Genomic DNA, 22,724 nt, shown 5'->3' on the forward strand with positions numbered 1-22,724 from the left:
TATCCAGGCAAGAATACTGGAGTGGGTTGCCATTTCCTTCTCCAGTCACATTCAAAATGAAAAGTAACCAACCAAAGACTATACTTCTGAATCCTCCACATTACCTTTTTCTCAAAAAAAAAAAAAAAAATATATATATATATATATATACCAAAAAAACATATATGGACTTGCCTGGTGGGACAGTGAATAAGAATCCGCTTGCCAACGCAGGGGACACAGGTTTGATTCCTGGTCCAGAAAGATTCCATATGGCACTGAGCAACTGAGCCCGTGTGCCGTAACTACTGAGCCCACGCGCTAGAGCCTGTGCTCTGCAACAAGAGAAGCCACCACAATGAGATATCCACACCGCAGCTAGAGAGTAGCCCCTGCTCACCGCATCTAGAGGAGGCCCACATGCAGCAGTGAAGGCCCAGTGCAGCCAAAAGTAAATAAAAATAGCAGTGTGTACATGTAATATACACATATTTATACATACACACATATGGTGGCATAGTGGTAAAGAATCTGCCTGCTGATGCAGGAGACACAAGAGATGTGAGTTCAGTCCCTGGGTTGGGAAGAGCCCCTGGAGGAGGAAATGGCAACCCACTCCAATATTCTTGCTTAGAAAATCCCATGGACAGAGGAGCCTGGTGGGCTATAGTCCAGGGGTCATGAAGAGTCAGACACGACTGAACACAAGCACAACAACACATATGTATATCAGGAGAATTAAGATCGCTACATAGAAGCATTTGTTCTTTAAAAAGCCATCAGCCCAGCCTGGGTGGACACACAGCTCCATTCCTGTATATCCATAGCCACATGCCCAGAGCATCCTAGAATCGCTGCCTCGTCTCTTACTGGGGTTTATAAAACCCAGGAGGAGCCTGATAGGAAAGCTTAACTGATTTCCAGAAGAGCCAATGAGTAACGATTCTCACTGTGTCCCTGAGTGTCCCATGCAGTTCACAATAAAAAGAGGCTTACAGAGGGACCAGGACTGGTGCTCCCTGGGAGACACCTCCATTAAAGTGAGTCCATATGGACTTGGCCTTTAGCTAAGCTGGACACTCGGAGGATTTGCATTTTGCCTGCCTGAGCTGTCACCACACAGGCCTTCCCAAAGCTGTGGAGTCCTGGCCACCCTACAGGGTGAATTGCTTTAGAAACTGAAGGATAAGGACAGTAGCACCTCACCAGGCCCTGCAAGACAGCAGCGAGGGGAACGGGGGAGGGGAGGGTGGGGCGGAAGGAGGGCTGATGGCCGGAGGGAACACAGGTGAGTGGAATCAGAGAAGTAGGTCCAGTGTTCTATCCACACTATGAGGGTAAAAACGCTTAGCAGTTCGCACATGATGAATGAAGTAGATTCTTATTTTCACAAGGAAATTGTTTCTTCAGGAGCAACACAGGGTAGTGGTTATGGAGACAAACTGTAGCATCAGGCAGACCTGAATTCAAATGTTCACTCCATCACTTACTGGAAATAGGATCTTGGCAAGTTATGTGACTTCCTAATGTATATAGCACAGTTAGAATGCTGCCCTCAGTAAGTCGTGCTTATTCATTAATTTTACAAGGTAAATTTTGACCAAACCATTTCACACTCAGAGGATGCCACCCATTTAGGCACTCACCCTCTCTCCTCTTTCTACATCTCTCCATACTTTAGATTCAGGGGACAATGGAGAGGAATTCTATCATAGCCAGAGGTCACAAACTGATTAGGGGCTAGTGACAAAGGGGAGATCGTGATTTCACGAGAGAGTTATGATTTTATCTGCGTGAAATAGTAAACGTAACCACAATCATCAATTTAATGGGGCACCAGTTTCTAGAGCCTTCCTCCAATCTGCCACAGTGGACCATGCATTTCTTAAGGTTCTGTGAAGCTGCGTGTGAAGCAGGAGTATCCTGAATGTATGTTGGATGAACTGGGATGGGACAGCGCTGGTAGTTTCTGTAATAGTCATTCCTGGAGTGCTGGTTTTCCTTCTCAATAAAGACTGGGATGAATATGAAAATCATATTCATATTGAATGAGAGGTTTTACTCATCATCAGCCCTGACTGATGTGGGGGCTGGACAGTCTTCCAAGAGTTTCTGCAGAAAAGATCTGTATCCTCAGGGTCACTCCGCTGCCCCAGGACCAACCTGAACTCCACAAATATGCAAAACAGAATTTGTAGCTGGTAAACTGAGGCCATGGACAGAGAAGCCTGGTGGGCTACAGTCCATGGGATCGCAATGAGTCAGACGCGACCGAGTGACTCACACTTTACTTTTAAACTGAGACTGATGCCCCTGTACACTCTCAGTACCTCCAGCCACTTTAACCATGCCCATTTTCCTCTCCAGGGCTTGTTGGTTGCCTTATAGGACCCTCCCATTAGGTATTAAAAGGTCTTGCATCAGCGAGCACCTACCGTAAAATGATTAAGCTTGTCTTTTCTCAATGCAGATCCAATAGTTCAACAAGAACATCCAACATGGGCAAGTGACACCAAGCTGAAGAGGCCAACACGGGAGAGAAGAAACTTGGTCCCATCCTCACAAGTAATAATGGTGATGGAAAACACCTCCACTGAAGGAGCCAGAAAAGGAGACCCAAGCGCGCTCTCCCAGAGCGAGTCACACCCAGCCCTACCCCAGGCCTTCCAAGGAACACACAGTCCCCAAGAATTGAGCGAGTCCTTGGGGATACCACTTGCAGCCAGCACCCTGAGAGGGCCTAGAAGAACCACGTTTCAGTTCAGAGATGAAGACTTCTATTCCATTTTATCCTCAAACCCTGGAGGAGAAAATGATGACACAGAAGAGGAAACCCACATGGAGGAAGCACTTTTGATGGCTGGCATGCACCTGCCCCGTTCTCCTTCCAGTTATAAGAGAAGTAGATTCCTTGGGACACTGGCCACTCAGGCCAAAAATAAAAATTCTGAAGAAAATCCTGCACACTGCAGAGCGAATTCTATGAGGAGTGAGGCCAGCCATGGCTCCTTAAGAATTAGCAATGCAATGGAGCCAGTGACAGAGCAATCTTCTGTCAGGCAAAGGATATCTCAAAACCCTGGGTTGTCTGATGGGGGATCTATTAAAAGGAAAGACAGCAGTGACAGTGAAAGTGAGAAAAAGGCCTCTTATTCATGGGACACCCAATCCGAACCCAGCCTGGAGGATGACATCAATGCTGAAAATGTGTCCTATGATGGTATCTCTATGGAAGAGAGGCCTTGGACCCATGCTTATGAAAGAGACTGGCAAGCCTATTTAAGTGAGTCTAGTAACCCTCTTGATTCTTTCCTTGCTGGCAGACCAACAGCTCCAAGATCATCAATGAATTTGTCCCATAACATGCCTGGATCAGTCACACATTTCACTCTGAGAGATGATACTCTGGCAGACCCACCCCCACCATCTACTTTAGTTCCCAGTTCAGACTCGGAGGGAAGTTCCAGGTTTAATGGTCGTCAACCACTGTCCTCCATTAGAAACAGGAATCTGCTTGCTGGTGCTGAAAATTGCAGTTATTTTCCAGTAGATAGTGCGCATGAACTTGATGTCAGGGGAGCAGAAGATGTTACTTCAACAAGCCCATCTCAGGAGACTCCATTATATACAGACAATCTCTTGCCGAATCCTCAGGGTAACTTGTCCTTGATGGAGCCTTCCAGATCCTCCCCATCAGGAATGAATGCACAAGCCCACTTGCATGTGGCGGGGTCTCTGCAAGAAAATATACCTTTTACGTTCTTTGCAGTGTCTGAGTTCCCAAACCAAAATGAGAATGGGAGCAGAATGGAGTTCCCTGGCTTTTCCAATGCAAAGGGAACCCCTAAAATGAAGACGGATCCTGAGAAACTCAAGAAAATACAAGAAAGGTGAGGGTTTTCATAAATGTATGAATATGCATCTATATTTTTAAAATTCCATTTCTCTAATGCCATAAAGCAGTGCTTTCCTACAAAAGGTTCATGGCATTTTAAATCATAGGTAAGCCCTTCCTTGACATTATAATGATTGCTTCTTTCAAGAAAATTGTCTATTTTGTTGCTCTTAATATATATGTCTTTACAAAGAAACATTCTGTGTTCCAGCCCAATGTCTTCAGTATTCCCAGAGTGTTTTTTTTTCCTTACATGCTATAACTGTAAGAAAGGCAAGTTTGCCAGATAGAACGTCTTTTGGCTGCATTGCATATCTTGCAGTAACTTACTTTCCTGACCAGGGATTGAACCCGTGCCGCCTGCAGTGGAAGCACCAAGTCCTAACCACGGGACAGCCAGGGAAGTCCCGAGGGTTTTTGACTGTTACATAGGGCTTGCCTTTACCCACTCCCCCACCCCCAGCAATTAGAGATTTTTACAAAAAGGTTGCTGTCTCCCCAGAGAAGGAGCCACTCAGCAGTTGAAGTTCACCAGCTCTCCCCCATGGGACTCTGGGCAAATCCAACCAACAGTTCTAGAATTAAATCTTCCAAACTACAAGGACAGTCTCAAACAGTTAGCATAGTTACCTCAGTTCTCCGAAGGGCCACACTGGGGTGATCACTGCTTCCATTTTCTGTGCTGTTTCTCATGCATGAGAAAGAGAGAAACCGGATCTTTTTTGAATTGCTCTTTTTTCTTTGATCTCTCCTTTCTTGTGAGATGATTTGGGGATATTCCACAACTATGAAATGTGATACTTTTTAAAGCCATCATTAAGCATCATGTCAGGGTTCAACCATTTCACTCCTCCTAGGGGTTACCATGCCCTGATGTTGGCTTACTGATCTGGAAAGTGGTTCTTTGAAGGCAAGCCCCCTTTCTTGTGTGTTAGTATGGCTCACTGGGCCATTAACTTATTAATATTCATTTGCAAGTAAGAAAATTCCATGGCAGTGAATTTGAATGCAAAAAGGAGAAAAAGATAAGACTTAAGACTTAGAATGCACACACACTCCTATAGCTATTCTCCAACTGCAGGGATGAAGTTAACTTCTTTGTTAGTGGCATTTTTTTTTTTTTTCATATCAAACTACCAAAAGACTGACCCAGGGTTAAGGGCCAAAAGGTCTCAGCACCAATCCATCCTCATCTACCTCAAACACAGTTTTAAACCCACTTATCAAGCGTCTGTACTTCCATCATCCCAAAGCAATGCCTTTGGGTGAAAAAATGACTTCTGTTAAAAATGCATCTACATCTAGGTGTAGTAGTGCATTAAATAGCTATTATTTGTGTACTGTGTTTATCAGACACTCTCTTTTTCTGTATATAATAAACCTTATGCCATTCTAATTATTTGAAAAACATTCATTTTGGAAAATATTAAAAATACAAACTTAAAAGAAAAATCACCAATAACCCTATAATCCAGAGAAAAGCACTGTGAAAAACTTTGTTTCCAGTCTTTGGTCTTTGCATATAAATGCAGTTTTTAGTAAACATGGTCATATTTTATAATATGACTTAAGATTTCAAGCCCATTTCTCAATGCCACTTACACTCTTTAAATTTTTCCCTTGATTAGTTACATACATATAAGTATATAACATTTGCACACATCTAGAAAATTAGAACAAAACCTAGGCATCTGTATGACCACCTTCCAGCAGATAGAAGCTCACTGGAGCTTGTGAGCCCCTCACCCACCCTACCTCCTCATGTCCTCCCTTCATCTCCTCCCTCTTAACACCCTGTGTGTGTGTGTGTGTGTGAGGTGCTCAGTCATATCTGACTCTTTGCCCCTGGAAACCATTCTTGCATTGAATTTATAATTCCTTTGCTTTTTATCTTGCTGCTGTTAGAATTTTTTTTTTGCCTTATGGCTTCACCATGTGAGTATATGCATGCCTAAACAACACACTGTGTATATTTTTGAATTCTGTAGAAATGTTACTATTATTTTTTAACTCCATAGAAATGGAATAGCTGTTCTTCTGTGACTTGCTTTTCCCACTTATATCATTAGGCAGATGCATCCTGGTTAATATTTTCAGGCTTTAATGCATTTGCTTTCACCACTACAGACCATTTTGTCACAGGAATATACCACAAGTCGATGGACATTTGCGTCCTCTACTGTTTTCTGTACACGGTGCTGCATGATCGTTCTTATAAATGTTGTCTGGCATACATGTGATGGGTTCTCCGGGATACTTATGTAAGAGTGGACTTGCTGGGCTGGTGGGTAGCACACAGCTTCCACTGTGCAAGTTAACATACTGTCTCAATGATGTGTACAATGATGTGTATGATGTATACTGTCTCAGCGATAGTTACACTTAGCACGGTGCGTGCTAAGTCACTTCAGTTGTGTCTGACTCTTTGCAACTCCATGGACTGAAGTCTGCCAGGCTCCTCTGTCCATGGGATTCTCCAGACAATAATACTGGAGTGGCTTGCCATTTCTTCCTTCAGGGGATCTTCCTGACCAGGGATTGAACCTGTGCCCCCTGCAAAATGAGTGAACTGCTGGACCACCAGGGAAGTCCCTCTTGACTCTTTTAAATGTTAAACAGCCATCTCTCTTTCTTCTTTTACAAAATGCTTACCTATGTCTTCTGCCCATTTTTCTTTTAGAATATTTTTCTTTTATGTTAAGAATCCTTCATATATATATATATATATATATATATATATATATAAGAATCCTTTATATATTCTGGCAACTAATCTGATCCTTTGACAGTTATATTTTGGACATATCTTTTCTCAACTTGTATTGATAGTTGGTATCTCCTCTTTCTTGATGTTTTCTTAATGAAAATAAATTGTTAATTTTAATGTAGTCAATTGTATCCATCTTTTGTATGGACTGTGATTTGTATCTTGCTGTCTTAATTAAGAAATCCTTTGTAACCTGGGGTAATTGCGGCATTCTTCCTACTCTCTTCCAAAATCTCTACAGTTTTGCTTTGCATACTTAGGACTTAATGTGAAATTAATTTTGGACTTGAGTGTGACATTTAATGTGTGGTGTGAGGTATGCATTGTGAATACCCAGGATCTTCCCCCTGCAGAGCCCCATCTGTCATATAACGTAAGTGTGTAAGTTTTTCTCAGGGCTCTCTCTTCTGTCCTATTTGCCTTTTTGTTTTTCCCTAAAGAACATCATCTCAATGACTGCAGCTTTATAAATTTATCAGAGCAAAGCCTCCCTCTCCATCTTGTTCCATAAGAATCTTTCACTATACAAACACTTAAGCATCAGCTTGTTGGGATTTTCATTGGAATTACATTGAATCTATAGATTATCTGGGGGAGTCTTTTTTTTTATAAACATGGCATACTTCTTCTTTTGTTGGTGACTATCACGAGAAAGTGTAATTCTGTTCCTTTTCACTGAACTTCCCTTTCTTGGGGAGAAAATTCTCTTAAGAAACAGCATACTCTCCTATATCCAGAGCAATGGCTATTTCTTCCTCTCTGTTGATTTTAGTCTCCAGCCAACTTTCGTTTCCTTGACCAGATAGTCCCCAGACCCATGAAGATTCTAAAGAACAAAAAAATAGCCTTGGGCTTCTCAAAAGCCTCCCTACAGAAACATCCACGAGCTATTCCTGACTTACTGTTTATGAGATACAAATATGTTTGCTTACACTTTGATTAATTCCATCTTCATCACATACCAGCAGCTTATATTCTGGAATGTTGGCATAATTCACTGGCAAAGGTACTGGTGAGCTCAGGTCCAAGTTCACTGGTTCATCATTCGTCCCACCCAGCATCTACTGAGTGGGCTGCACCTGCCGATGCTCGACAGGCTCCAGATGCACTTTATCACCATCCCCTGCACCCAGGCTGCCCTACCACCCTTCTAAGTAGGTAGCAGTTGTCAGATTATCCTCATGGCTTTCCACTTGAGGAAACAGACCTGGGAAGCTTAAGCAGCATGCTGTTAAACTCCAGGAAGCCTCAAACCCAGGCCTGCTGACCACAAATGCCCCCACGCTCACCTCCCCGCCACACTCGCTAACACACCACACCAGCGAAACCCCACAGTGGCCGAGGTGTGGAGAGGGGCTCCTAGCCTCCGGCTCAGTTTCCCTCTGGAGTCCTTTCCCAATCTCTAGCTGTGTGATAGGAGCGCTGGGTTCACCTGGTGAGCTGCACCCATCGGTAACTGCAAAGAAGCCTGCCAAGAATCCACGCGCTTATTATCAGTAACCATGCTGCAGGGTCGGAGGGAGCAGTGGGTGAGCCCCAGGAAGGCAAAGCGGTGGAGATCGTGCTCCCTAAACCTTCCTCCCTCCAGGCTCCCTCTGCCTCCCGCACCCCCCTCCCCCGGCCCCAAGGATGATCTGGGAACTAGTATTTGTGGGAACTAGTATTTGTGGAAACTAGTATTTGTGGAAACTGCCGACGTGCAGACTCCTGGTGACGAGACCTTGTTTTCCTTTTAGTCTCCTGGAGGAGGATTCCGAGGAGGAGGGAGACTTGTGTCGCATCTGTCAGATAGCCGGGGGTTCCCTCACCAACCCTCTCCTGGAGCCGTGCGGCTGTGTGGGAAGCCTGCAGTTTGTTCATCAGGAGTGCCTGAAAACATGGCTGAAAGTGAAAATAACATCAGGTAGGTGGGGAAGGCGGAAGGACACACGTGCCGCAATATGTAATTAACACGAGGCACCGCCGTGTGGGACCCGCGAGCCCCGACAACAGGGAAAGGGGGGGGGGGGGGCAGTGGGGACCGTCCCAGGGCTCTTGCTGGCTGGCCCATGACAGACAGGATCAGGACTAAACGCTGCTTTCAGATTATGGGAGGGAAATGAGTTGGTTTTGGTTTTAGGTTTTTTGTTTTTTTCTTTTTCACGGCTCCAGGATGAATCCTGGAATGTGCTCTTAAATTCTACTCCTGCCTGAGGCCTGAGCAGAGATGCTAAGATTGTCTCATAGGAAGGAGGGAACTACAAATGGGCCCATGGCTGGACCTCAGCAAGCACCCAGCAGTCAGGACAGCTGGTAGACCCCAGCAAGCCCTCCTTCCTTTCACTTGTGAGAGAGAGTGGGAGGTGTGGAGAGGTTTGACACCCAGAAACTGAGCCAAGATGCATTTCTGGAGCAGGGGAAGGAAAAGCATACCAATCTAATTTTTCTAGCCCCACATTAGATAAAGACATTCCCATTGTGCTCATTTCGGTAGCTCTGTCTTTACAGAGCTTGTAACTGGGTGTGAAGTCCCTGTTCTCAACCCCTGGGGAGGTTATAACCTAAATATAGCCACGTCAGTAGGTCAGCTGTAGTTTTCTTGGCAGAGAACAAGAAGTTTCTTTAAAATATTTATGAACAAGAGCAACTTGAACAAAAAAAAAAAAAAAAAAAAAAAAAAAAAGGACGCCAATGCAAAGAAGCATTTACTTTAAAAAGACCTGCTATGTCTTTCAGAGTCCCTATCTCTGCAAACTTTTTACCCCAGAGCCAGAGGCTGTTTCTCTCCTCCATGCTCTCCTCCTTGGTTGTCATTGTGCTAGACAACCCAGGAGACCTAGAACTTGACCCTGTCCCCATGGGTTGTGGCCAAGCCCCCTCACCAAGCACAGCACACCATTTAATCAGGGAATGAACACTCGGGATGAACCGGTTAACTCTTCTCTCCCCGAGGCCCTTTCTCCACATCTGCAGAATAGTAGCACCTGCAGCCCAAGTTGCTTAAATGCATCTTTGCACAGTGAGCAGAGAACCTAGTCCTTCAGAGAGCAAAGAACAAGTGGATCTCAGCAGCTAATGACCCTGCCGTGCGATGCTTTATCTTGCTAGAAATTTGGGCCAATTAAACATCTAGCACAGAAAAAAATTACTCATGAGATGTGTGATGAAAGTGCTGCTAAATGCTTATAAATGCCAATTCTGGCCTGGGTGTGCTAGACAGGCTTAGATTGGAGGACACATGGGACTATCCATAGCCTTAAGTATTACAGAATGCTGCTTTAAAAAAAAAAAAAATCAAGTCAACAAAATGCAGATGAGGGATCAGTGTTCATCCTTGTCTTTTGAAATTCTCTATTATTTACTACCTCTTTGTACCCCACTGGGGAAAAGTAAAACTGGGTTATAAAACTGTACAAACCCCATCTTTACCAAATAAATTCAAGTAATTGATTAGTCTTCTGTATTCTTTTTTTTTTTTTTTTGGCCATGCCTGGTGGCCTGTGGGACCTTAGTTCCCCAACCAGGGATCAAACCTGGGCCCTCTGCATTGGAAGCATAGAGTCCTAACCACTGGACCACCAGGGAATTCCCAGTTCTCTGTTTTCTAAAGCATTAAACAAACACCGGTACATCATTAACCAAAATGCACCATCATTAACCAAAATACACACCAGGGGGAAAGGACATATGGCATCACGTTTGCTTAGACATAACAACTGTAGATCTGCATCTTCCACTTTGCACTGAGGAATAGGATAAAGGGGGGAAAATGTGCTAATCTAGAATTCATATTAAAAAACAAAACTAAACAGGAGGACTTCCCTGGTGGTCCAGTGGATAAGACTCTGTACTCCCAATGCAAGGGGGCCCAGGTTCAATTCCTGGTCAGGGAACTAGAGCCCATGTGCCACAACTAAGAGTTCTCATGCCACAACTAAAGGTCCCACGTGCCACAACTAAGACCTGGCATAGTCAAATAAATAAATATATTAAAAAACCAAACCAAACAAAAAATCAACAGCAACAAACCAGGAACAAAGGGAACCTCCTCCTGTTTCTTTTCCCAAATGAGGCTGAGCTCAGGCTCAAGTGTTCGCCCCAGATATTGCTATACCCCAGCCCACACATGGGCCTGGGGTCCCTCACTTTTCTCAATCAGGGAGTTACATGGGCAGAAGGAAAGGCAGATTTTTAAGCCATAGATCGAGGATAGTTTCTGCCATCAATTTGGTCCTTACTAATTTATTTGCTTGGAATTGCGTTAGATCTACCAGGAAAAACATCAATAACATAGACCCAATGTTCACTCTTCTGGCAAACACTTGTGTTACAAACTCTCAGCCTCCATGTAGTGATTCCAATTTTATGAACCAATGTGTTTATATTTAAACAGAGAGCAAGACCTGTTATTTAAAAGTCACGGGAATTTCACTCATGGGAAGCTTGCATAGTAGTGAAAACAATGACAAAGGAAATTTCAGATCTCAGGTTCAAGGTCATTTTCTACAGAAGATGACCCACTTTAAAAAGAAGGTCACCGAAACTCAGAATTCCTAACACAGACAAATTCACTCTCAAAATGTCAACACCAAGAGGGTTACGTGTAACAAGATTCTTTAATTTTAAGGAGCAGATCTTGGCACTGTAAAGACTTGTGAGATGTGTAAGCAAAGCCTACTGGTCAACCTGGATGATTTCAATGTGACTGAGTTCTACCAGAAGCACCAGCAGTCCCGGGTAAGAGAATCTCCTACATGCTGGGTCCAGAGGCTAGAGTTGGGTGGAGGAATAAGGCAGGAAGGAGCTCTCTCTGATACAAGGACTAGTAGTGGAGGTGGGGTGCGCAGGTCCTGTGCAAGGCTCCTAATTCAGCTCACTTCTCTAAGAAAGTCTGTTCCCAAATTGGACCAGAGGATTAGAAGACAGTCCCACTGCTGAGGTCCCACTACTGACAGGGACAAAGTAGGAAGCTGCAGTAGCTGACCAGACACACAGAAATAGGAAAAGTCTGGCAAGCTCCACACCCAAATTTGCTGAAACAATTGAAGTTGAATAGCCACAAGAGAAAAAAAAATCAGGGTCTTGGAGAAATAGTCCCCAATTTATATATCAAGTAATCTTGGGGGGTAATGAGGAACTGCTTTGCTCAGGGTTTAAAAACAGGTAAACACCTACTTTGTCCTTTTTTTTTTTTTTTTTTAGCTGCACCCTGCGTCCTGGGCAGTGAAAGCAATCAGTTCTAAGCACTGGACCACCAGGAAATTTCCCTACTGTTTAATTTAAAAAATTAAAAAAAAAAAACACCTCTTGAATTAACTCTCCTGGGGCATTGGATTGCAATTCTAAAACTGTGAAAGAGTTAACTTTAGGTGGAAAGGTGATTTATGCCTGGAATAATAGTTCATTGCCCAAGTCTCAGGCAAATGGTTTTCTGTTTAGAGCTATGCTGCTCAACATGGAAGCCACAAGCCACGGCTAGTTCACAAACAAGTGGTTATTTCCAGCCCAGGTGTGCTGTGTTACACACCAAATTTCAAAGGCTCAGTCCAAAACTAAGAGTAAATTATCACATAAATAATTTTACGTTATAGTTTAAAAAAAGTAAAGTTAGTCGCTCATCTGTGTCTCACTCTTTGCAACACCATAGACTGTAGCCCGCCAGGCTCCTCTGTCCATGGGATTCTCCAGACAAGAATGCTGGAATAGGTTGCCCTTCCCTTCCCCAGGTGATCTTTCCAAACCCAGGTCTCCTGAATTGCAGGTAGATTCTTTACCACCTGAGCCACCAGGAAAGCCCATATTATAGTTGAAATGATATTTAAAACATATCAGATCAAATAAAATAAAAATTATTAAAAAGATTAATAATTTCACCAGTTTCTTTCTATACTTCTTTATTGTGGCTCCTAGAAATTTTCAGGTTACATGTGCTGTTTGCATTGGTGGCTCACATTGTATCTCTGTTGGGTAGTGCTGATCTGGACGATGCCTAGCAAATAAGCAGTCAATAGATATTTATCTCAAATGAAAATAGCACATCGTTACCATTATAATTCAAGACTGACCTCCCTCATCATACAATTAGGAAAAAAAATGATTAATAACCACCACTGTAAAGGACATAATTTAAAAACCATAAAATCATTGTTAGCAACTGAAATATCACTCTTCAGAGGAGTCACTTTGGCTTTCAGATCATTGGCCTGTCAAAGTGTGCGTGCCAAGTCACTTCAGTTGTGTCTGATTCTCTCAGACCCTATGGACCATAGCCCACCAGACTCCTCTGTCCATAGGATTCTCCAGGCAGGAATACTGGAGTGGGTTGCCATGCCCTCCTCCAGATCTTCCCAACCCAGGAATTGAACCTGATAACCCGCATCTCCTGGACTGCAGGTAGATTCTTTACCACTGAGCCACCAGGGAAGCCCTAGCCTATATCCAGACCTTTTTTGTGCATAAAGCACAACAGAGTCAAATTGGTTCCCCTGAGTTTGGGCAGTCCTATAGTCACCTTTTTAAATCCTGGGTTATGGCTCCAGGAGAGAGTCACCACCAGCCTGTGGGTAGGGGAAAGCTTCCATGGCCACCTCACTGCCCCACAGAGGGAAACAGGGGATAACTACCCCAGCCTCTCTCCTCCTGCCCTCTGGTCTCCTCCCAGGGCCTCCCATTGGCTGAACACAATAGGAAGCCAGAGGACAAGGGGGCCAAGTAAACGCAATCCATAGAGATCAGCCTCTCGGCCGCAGAGCAGAGTAGAAAATGGAGCTGGAGGGGAAGATGGAAAATATCCAGCACACTAATTACATGACATGGAAGCAGAAAAGAGTTTAAATTAGTTTCGAGGAGAACTTGACAGGCCATCAAAGCCTTTTAAAAATGCCGTTCATTATAATCACAGGGAGAAACTAGATTGACAGACCCACCCTGGTGGGAGAACAAAGGTCCCAAGAACCAACGTGCAATATTTATCTGCGGATGGAAAGCAGCTGAGGGCTCACACTTTCATGGCAGTTCCAACTGTTCTGATGGCTGGTGGTGAATTTAACAGTGTCTGTTTGCTAACAGTCCGAGTTAAACTGGAGGCACTAGGGAAGTGTGACTTCCACAAGTTCAGAAACTCTCCATGGATGAAAATGGGAGTAACTGTGGTTTAACACAAAGATCGTGAGGAGGGACTTCCCTCATGGTCCAGTAGCTAAGACTCGGTGCCCTCAATACAGGGAATCCCAGCTTTGATCCCTGGTCAGGGAACTAGATCTCACACACTTCAGTGAAGATCAGAGATCCCATGTGCCCCAACTAAGACCCAGCACAGCCAAGAAAAGACCAGAGAGGAAAAAGAGTGAGCCCTCCACACACAGGCTTTTGAGGACAACGCCCTCTAAGGTACCTCACTTAGCATCTGACCACAGACTGTGGACTTGCCCAGTAGGAACCCAGCCAGCACTGTCAATATTCTTTGAGGGGCTTGGATTAGTGTGTGTTTCCCTGGTTTGGTTCAATGCACCTGAGTAGGGCCAGCAGGAATGCTAACCGTGGCCTCTAACAGAGCACTGAAATTCAATTATCTCTCCTTTTTTTGGACACTGGGTGGTCCCCATAGGGTCCCACCAGGGCTTGTTACCAGGCTCCAGGTGGCTAGATTAGGAACTCCTCTAGGCTGTCTGGGGAGTGGCCCCATGAAGCTAAAGCAGCTGGGGGGGGGGGGGGGTGGCGGGGAGGCCAGGACCTGAACTAAGCACCTTGGGCTGTGGGCATCAGGTGGTCCATTTATTGGCCTGCCGGGGCTGGCATCAACTTAATCCCACACTTAGTCAAAGATGCCTGAAAATTAAGCCCAGCAGGCATTCCACACCCACTGCCCACCTCCCTGCAGTGTTGCCCGTGAAGCAACTCCACACGCTCTTGAACCGGAGGTGGGAATTATGATTGATTGGTGGGTTGGTTGATTGGGTTTCTGAACGGAAGGAAGAGTTCCTGGATGGCAACAGGTAGAACTCCAAGGAACAGTCCAGGTTCCAAAATGGACCAGGAGAAAAGAAGTTTAAGAAAAGTTGAGGTCAGAGATTGTACACTCAAATGCCATGGAGACCAGGCAGGTTAACAGCTGCTCAGAATCTCCTGAGTGCCATCCACTGGGAGTGGTGGCGACTGTGGCAAGGCAGTGAATACTCCCTCCAGAGGAAGGTGGTCACATCCTTCCTTCTTTCCTTCCCTCCTTCCTTTCAACCAGAGCACATCCATAGGCCAGGTTCTGCTTACTGGCTACCAACTGTTGATCCTTAGCTGAGAGCAGGGGCTCTCAAAGATGGGCGGTTGTCAAACCAGGGCCCACAGCATCATCTGGGGATTTGTTAGAAATGCACATTCTTGGGCCCCACCCAAACCCACTGAATCAGCATCTGGAAAAAAGGGGTGTCCAGTAACTGCATTTAAAAGACCCTCTCAGTAATTCTGACATGTGTTAAAGTTGGGACCACTAGAGTCAAAAGTCATCATTAACCCCCAATTATACACTTTTCCCCCTCATTCTTTGATCCATGCATGTATTTATTGAGCAATCATATTCCAGGCATGGACTGGGCTCTAGGAGCAAAGGGGCAGGCAAGGCACATGTGGTCCTTGCCCCAAATCCTAGCTTTAGCTCTTGTCTGTTGCAGGATGTTTTCTGTTTTGTGAAATACCATGTCCACTCGTATTAGCTCATTTTGTCATAACGCCTTGAGGAAATGAGGCAGAGCAGAGGCTACAATTCTCCCCATTGATAAATGGAGTCCCCTTGCCCATGCACAGTTAAAAGTCTTTGCCCAACATCACAGGGCATGGTGGTCCCAGGCTGCCCATTCTGGGGTCCCAGGCTCCCTGTGTGATGGAGTAGTGCCCCTGCATCCTGGCCCCTGCCACACAGGAGGGGCTCAGCGGGCCTCTGGCTCTCATTGCTTGGAAGCACAAGGCCTGACCGTGCTCCCTCTCAGCCATGGACAGATGTCCCTGGACACACACAGCCACCTAATCCCCCTCACACCTGGGAGCATCCTTGGAACATATTTGACGACTTGCTAGAACTCCTAGCCAGGCTGTCTTTCTTCAAGCAGATTACATTGAGAATTTCCATCCATGACAAATCTCTCTGCCGAAATGGATGTGAACAAAATAAAAGGGCAGGAGAAGAGGAAGAAAAACATCCGGTAGGTGGGCTGAGTGCCCCCCTGAGCTCCTGCCCACTGCTTCACGTGCCTCCCCACCCCCATCTCTGCTGTTGCACGTGGCCAGCAAAATGTGATGCACTTGGGCCAAGGAGGGTCAGGTCGGGAGCAACTCCAATAAATAATGCTCCAAAAATTAGCTCATCCTGCTCTTACCGACCAAACACGGCGGATGGAACTCTCTGATAACAAATGCCTCCCACTTGTGGCTTAGGGTAAAAAGGATGACTCCAAGCTGACTATGAAATGCCTGCCCCGATTGGCCCGCCCGGCCCCTTTTGTCCAGCATCACAGGCTCGGCAAAGGGCACACACATAAAGGAGCTGGGCCAGCGAGATTTATGGCACCGAGTGACAGGTTCCCTCCCACAGACCAGAGAAGAGACACAATCTGCTGGAAGTGACTTTTCAAATGATCTGCAGAAAACATTAGTGGATATTTTCCCATCTGCATGCCTCCGGGTCTTATGGAGTCATAAAAAGTAAATGATTTCCCTGCATGCTTTGACAAACCTGATAGTTCCAAGCCATTTTCTAGCTGATTGATTTGCCATTATGCATCGGAGTGTCTGGGAGCAGAAAGGCTTCCTGGTGAAGCAGGCACTCAGGAGAGAGCCATCGACAGCTCACGGGAGACCCCCCACCTGAAAAAGTCAATAAGGGACAAGGCTTGGTCTGTGTGGTAGGTAGTCCAGGAAGGCTTCCCAGAGGCGGTGGCTCCTGAGACAGATGGCAAAGGAAGCACCGACTCCTGGGGAAGGTGGGAGGAGGCCTTTAACACAGAAAAAGGAGAAACGCGCCATCTCCTCTCTGCCTGTTCTAGGCCAAGGTCAGAAGAGAAAGACTAAAAATAGGCTAACCGCTAAGGACTGTTGGCTGGAATCTTTGAAGGCAGGTCTGTAGGGCGGTGGAGGGGGCTCAAGCAGTGACCTTGAGGCCGGTGGTCACCAAGATTCAGAGCTGGCCCCGATGCAGAAGGGAAGAGCACAAGGATCTTTGCTCAGCTTGAGCACCTTCTCTGGCAGCCGGTCCATCCTGGAAGGGGTGGTGCTCTCTGCCGGCTTCCTGTGCTGCCCTCCACGGGATGGGAACAGGACGCCAGGCCTGTGAAGCCCCTTGGGTCTCTGGGGGAAAGGAAGGAGGAGGTGCTGAGATGCTACTGTGTTAAGGCTGAGCTTCAGTCCTCCTGGGAAAGCAGTCACGGTTTCGACCTTTCCCAAGGGTGATGTCAAGGGCCGTGCCCTCTGCCGGGGCTTCTAGTCCCCTGGGGTTTCCTAAGCATCACCTGGCCCATCCCCGATCCTCCCACCCTGGAGATCTGACCCAAGGACAGATGGGGAAATAAAGCAGCAGACGGGGAGGAGTCATCACAAATCTGAGAATTTATTGAAGGTCGAGGCAGGTCCACGGGGCGAGGTTCTGCAAAACAGACTGCCAAAGTTGCTGAGGACAGAGGTGTCAGAGTCACTCGGATGGTAAGATCTTCCCTAGAGGAACCTCCCCGTGTTGTCAGCATCAGTGAGAAAAATACACCACCACCCACCCACCGAGAAAAAGCAAAGACATTAGCCAGTGCACGACACAGCATACACAGCAAAGATGAAGGCTTAGGACTCAGGGAAGAACGCCTGAAACAAATGAGTTTCATCAGGAAGATTTCTGCAAGGAGGCGACCTTGTGACGGCTGTAAAGAAAGTCATGGACACAGCCTCGGAAAGGTGGAAAGTGGCAGAGATTTCACAGCAGAGACACAAAGGGACTTCCCTGATGGTGCGGAGCCTGGGACCCCATGCTCCCAGTGCCGGGGGTCCGGCTCCGATCTCTGCTCAGGGAGCTAGATCCCACCTCCTGCAAGTAAGAGTTTGCATGCTGCAGCTAAAGATCCCACATGCCCTAACTAAAGATCAAAGATTCCGAGTGCTGCAATGGAGACCCTGCGCAGCTAAATAAAGATTTTCAAAAGATAGAAACAGACACACAAAAACAAGCCGACAGACCACGTGAGAAAGAGCATGCGCAGAAGCCGTGAGGTTCACGTGCCATCCGAGGCCCTGCCGGGCACATGCTCTCTGGGGCTTAGATGACAACAGGACAGCTGGGGAGGGTGGGGAGTCGGGGAGCCCCTGGGTGCGACCATCACTAAGCCCAGTTGTGAAGGGAGAAACTTAGAGAACTAAGGCCTGAGGCCCTCTCCCTGAGCTGTAGGAACATCAAATGTTCCCGCCATGGCACCTGTGTCCCAGATCCTCCAACAGACCCATCCGCCTTCCTGAGTCACACAGCCTCATCCTGTTGACTTCTCTTCTCGGCGCCCAGCAGCTACATGTGTATACGTAACATGACGTCCAATTGCCTCCATTCTGCCTAATATGGTCCCACCTTACCATCTTCCCAGCCCATGCCAAGATTTTTAAAAAATTCAAAGCCAACACCCTCCCCGTATACTCCAGCTATACTGATGAGTAGAGAATTTTGCCCAACACACACTCTGCCCCTTCATGTATGTGCTGCCAGTCAGCGCCTCTGTCTGAAAGGTCCTGAATGCCCCCCAGAGCCACCTACCAAAGTCCCTCCCATCCTTTTAGGACCATCAGAGACACTGTCTCCCAGGTCATATGCCACCAGCCTCTTTCTTCCCCTTCATGACTCCTCTGTGGCCCTTGACACATCCCGCTGGTACTGGAGCCGTCTATGAATGGGGCACACTCTCTCCCACACCACAGAATGGGGTCCCAGCAGGGAGCGGAGACCTTTGGCCCTGTGTTCTCCTGACACTCGGCTCAAGGCTATGGCAGGTAACTACTCAGTAAGTGTCCACAGCCCAGGACCAGGCCAGGAGCTTCTTCAGGCATCCTCCACTAGGCAGTCAAGGATTCCAGGATGGCTATCCTGCCTCCACCCTGGGTCCCCTTTTGCTCTGTTCTCCGGTCCCCCTCCGGAGCAGGCCTTGCCTTGGGGCTTGGGCTCCCATTCCTATTACTTGTCCACTCTTGGCCTAGTATCCTCCACCCTGTGATTGAGACCATGAATATTTTATAGATGAACTTAAAGGCTTTCTTGTCCACCTGTAGGTACAAAATGAGCTGATGAATTCAGGCTTGTACCTGGTGCTGCTGCTGCATCTCTATGAACAGAGGTTTGCAGAACTCATGAGACTCAACCACAACCGGGTCACTAGAGAGAGGGTGAGTGGGGCCCTGCCTGGACCGTCAGCGCAGTGTCCCTGACCTTGCTGTGTGCTTTAGTAGATGTGTATCTGTGTTCAGCAGGTGGGATGAGGCACTGTCATCATTGGCACCAAGACTAATGGCTGCCAGGTGTAGGCACAGTGGCCCTCTGGCTGAAAAGTGACCGTCAAGTGTGAGTGTTAGTTACCCAGTCGTGTCTGACTGTTTGCAACCCCAGGGACTGTAGCCCACCAGGTTCCTCTGTCCATGGGATTCTCCAGGCAAAAATACCAGCATGAATAGCCATTCCCTCTTCCAGGGGATCTTCCTGACCCAGGGATCAAACCTGGGTCCCTTGCATTGCAGGCAGATTCTTTACCGTCTGAGCCACCAGGTCACGTAATTGTTTCCTATTAAATATGAGTGGTAATTAAATGGTCATTAATGGTTATATAAGCAAGTGGGTCTCTATGGATATTTGGCCCCCAAAATAGAGGCCAGCAAGGCTGCAGGGGCTGGGTGTGCATTACACGTGGATGTCCACTGTCCAAGCAAGGAGGGTCCATGAGAAACAGGAACCTTCCCTGCCCCCAGTCAAGGGGGCTGTTTATTTTGCTTTGGCTCCCAGGGTATGTTATCCCGGCGTCTGTGTGTGTGTATATGCCAAAAAACAAAGGTGCTGATGGGGTCCCATCTGTCATTAGAGAAGTGACAGCGTATTTACCAGGAATGATCATCTGTGGCTGCCCTTCCTTTAATAAAAGAACCAGGGCCCTCTAGGAGTCTGCGTTGGTGTGGGGCGAGAAGCCTAGATCCACCACTCAGATCAAAATGCGGGAGAGCAGGGAAACTTCTGAAATGTACAAATACCCTTGGCTGTTATCAAGTCAGAACTCTGAGCCCCAAGGGACTGCCCTCCTGGTTAAATGCCCCCCGATGGCCAGGCCAGGGAAGAGCACTGCAGGACAGGGGCGCCTTCCTTACCCGAAGGCCATGCCAGGCACTGACATGCTTTTAGTGTTTGGGGTTCCCAGGACACCCCCTGAGGCTTGAAATTTGACCTTCTGCTCACTGCAGAAGGTCACCAGATTCAGAAGGGACTGAATTCACAGGTTCACAGAGTTCACAGGTTCAGAAAGGACATCCCTGGTGGTCCAGTGGTTGACTCCGTGCTTCCAATGCAGGGGATACAGGTTTGACCCCTGGTCAAGGAACTAAGATCCCACATACAGTTCCACATGCCAAAAAAAAAAAAGGTCTCCACTGGAAAGCAAGCCAGTGTCGCAGTGGACAAGCCGCCAGTGGAACCGTGAGGCAGTTTTAGTGATGCTCTGCGGCATGTCCCACGTACCTCTTTCTCGTCACCATCTTGGCTCTCCGTGTTTCTCTAACTCTACTCTTCCACCTCAAGTGGACAAGAGGCACCTGCCGGCACCAGTCACCGTCTGGAGTTGAAACCCGACGACTCCAAGCGGTCCCTACACAGCCCCAGTCCCTGCGCCACTGGAGGCCGTGGCAATCCCTTTGGAGCCATCCCTGCTAGAAATGGGCTTCCGTGGTGGCTCCGTGGCAGAGAATCCACCTGCCAATGCAGGAGACATGGGTTTGATCCCTGGGTTGGAAAGATCCCCTAGGAGGAGGAAATGGCAATCCACTCTAGTATTCTTGCCTGGGAAATCTCATGGACAGAGGAGCTTGGTGGGCTACAGTCCATGGGGTTGCAGAGTTGGACATAACTGAGCACACATGCACGCCACTAGAAATGTTGGGTTCAAACCATTAGTCATAAGAATTTGAGATCTGTCTGTATATCTTCCTGGCTTCCATTCTCCCCTTAGACCCTGAGCTCTCAATTAAGATAACAGGCTGGGTCTTCGCCAAGATATCTCCTCAGGCATCTCACCCTCTCTCTGACCCAGGCCTGTCCTTCCTTTCACTCTTCCGTAGTTTTAATGGTGACATAAATTCCTTAGAGAAATACACTTTTTTTTTAAGTATAGCAGGAAGCAGGAAATGATCCTTTGTTAACATTTCTGTAACCTTATTTTCACGATTCCACATCTTTTTAATGAACTTTTTATTGCACATTGAACTTCAAAGCACCCAGAGTTCAGTATAGGTTACAGATGGCCACACCATCAACAAACAAAGGCAAGAGACATTAGCCTCTGGGACTGTAATGCGCACACGAGAAGGCAACAAATAGTGCAACCCATTGGATGAAAAACCCACACCCTTAAAGCTTTGACTGTAGAGAACGTTCTGGTAAAACTATCCCAGGGAAGGAGCGGGTGATGCGGGGAGCAAGCCGGGAGCCAGCAGGGAAGGAAGCAGGAAGGACAAGGCAACACTTCCCTCGTCACAAGCTTACTTGTAATTTGAGATTCCCCCGAAATATTGGGTGGGCCAAAGAGTTCATTCAAGTTTTTGTACCATCTTGCAGAAAGACCCAAACAAACTTTTTGGCCAGCCCAGTAGCTCTCACCCATATAAACCACCAAGCAGTAACCAGTACTAAGAACCAGTTAAGAGGTACCCAAATGGAAGTAGGAAAACAGGTGTCTGAATGTGCTCAGTTGCTCAGTCATGTCTGACTCTTCGTGACCCCATGGACTGTAGCCTGCCAGGCTCCTCTGTCCATGAGATTCTCCAGGCAAGAATACTGGAGTGGGTTTGCTGTAACAAGTGGCTTTTGTCAGATTGATTCTCTTCTGGATTTGAGTCTCAGTATTTTCTTGCAGAAGATTCTAAGGGTGACGTTTAGCAAGAGAGAGGCACTATGATGGGAAAGAATGCCTCCTTCCATCTTCTTTGCTGACCAGAACCTGAAAAGCTGTTCACAGCAGGCTCCTGGTTGTATCTCAATAAGGCACAGTGATGAAGGCCTGTCCATGGTGGTGATCACTCATTCATACCTGCATTTATGCCCGTGTCAGGTGATAAGATGGGGATCTGGGAACGTGGCTATCAGACGTGATGTCCCCTTCTCTGAGGAGCTAATAATCAAGTGGGAAGGTGAGACTCACATATAGGGAAAACCAGGAAATAATCAAAAAGTAGCCCTTGATCAAGAGAACTAACAGATCCAGCGAATTCCCAGAGGCTGTGAAATAAAAAACCCAAGATCTTCCCTGACAGTGGCTTCCTGGGGTTTTCAGTGATCTTATGAACCAATAATTTGGCTCCCCAGTGAGGCTGTGAGCCTTTTTAAGGCAAAGTCAAACCTTCTACATCTGTCCTTTTTCTGAAGCTGGACACACAATGAATCATGTTTGACTGCTGACCAAGTCCCAGGCACTATGGATGCCAGGAGCATTGAGTGGTTACAAACTTGCTAAATTACTGCCAGAAAAGGATGTGGTCTGCTAAGGGTTGCAGGAGTGGGTCAGGGTATGGTCATTGGCAAGTTGGAACAAGGAACACTCATCTCTTTACACGTGGTCCTCCAGTGCCTTGAAAATGCCTGGCACATACTAGGTACTCAGCAACCTCCTGATGCTCAAGCAATGAAAAAGTGAACAATACGTGCTTCTTCAAGAGGCAAGTATTGAGTTATGTTTTGGAGAAAGTGATAATATAAATTTATGGAGAGAAAAGGGTATTCCAGGTAAAGGAACACTTTCAAGGTATATTTAAGTATTCAGAGGTTTCCTGCATGCCTACCATGTGCTAGGTTCTAAAGTGTGCTCGGTCTGCCCAGCCATGTCTAACTCTCTGTGACTCTGTGGA

The 22,724-nt window shown here is 46.7% G+C and overlaps 1 protein-coding gene and 2 non-coding genes across 3 annotated transcripts in view; 2 read left to right on the forward strand and 1 right to left on the reverse strand.

Moving 5' to 3' along the window:
* Positions 1-22,724, forward strand: part of MARCHF10 (membrane associated ring-CH-type finger 10) — an 89,291-nt gene that overhangs the window by 60,847 nt on the left and 5,720 nt on the right. The window contains exons 5-8 of the mRNA XM_065910975.1: positions 2,450-3,869; positions 8,378-8,544; positions 11,248-11,357; positions 18,900-19,013. Coding sequence (XP_065767047.1) covers positions 2,450-3,869; positions 8,378-8,544; positions 11,248-11,357; positions 18,900-19,013 — 1,811 coding nt within the window. The remainder of the gene's footprint in view (positions 1-2,449; positions 3,870-8,377; positions 8,545-11,247; positions 11,358-18,899; positions 19,014-22,724) is intronic.
* Positions 10,133-10,205, reverse strand: TRNAW-CCA (transfer RNA tryptophan (anticodon CCA)). The gene has a single exon. It is a non-coding gene; the product is annotated as a tRNA-Trp (tRNA).
* TRNAG-CCC (transfer RNA glycine (anticodon CCC)) lies at positions 10,440-10,513 on the forward strand. Its single transcript has one exon. It is a non-coding gene; the product is annotated as a tRNA-Gly (tRNA).

This window comes from Muntiacus reevesi, chromosome 18 (genome assembly GCF_963930625.1).
Source record: "Muntiacus reevesi chromosome 18, mMunRee1.1, whole genome shotgun sequence".
In the NCBI taxonomy this organism is placed as follows: domain Eukaryota; kingdom Metazoa; phylum Chordata; class Mammalia; order Artiodactyla; family Cervidae; genus Muntiacus; species Muntiacus reevesi.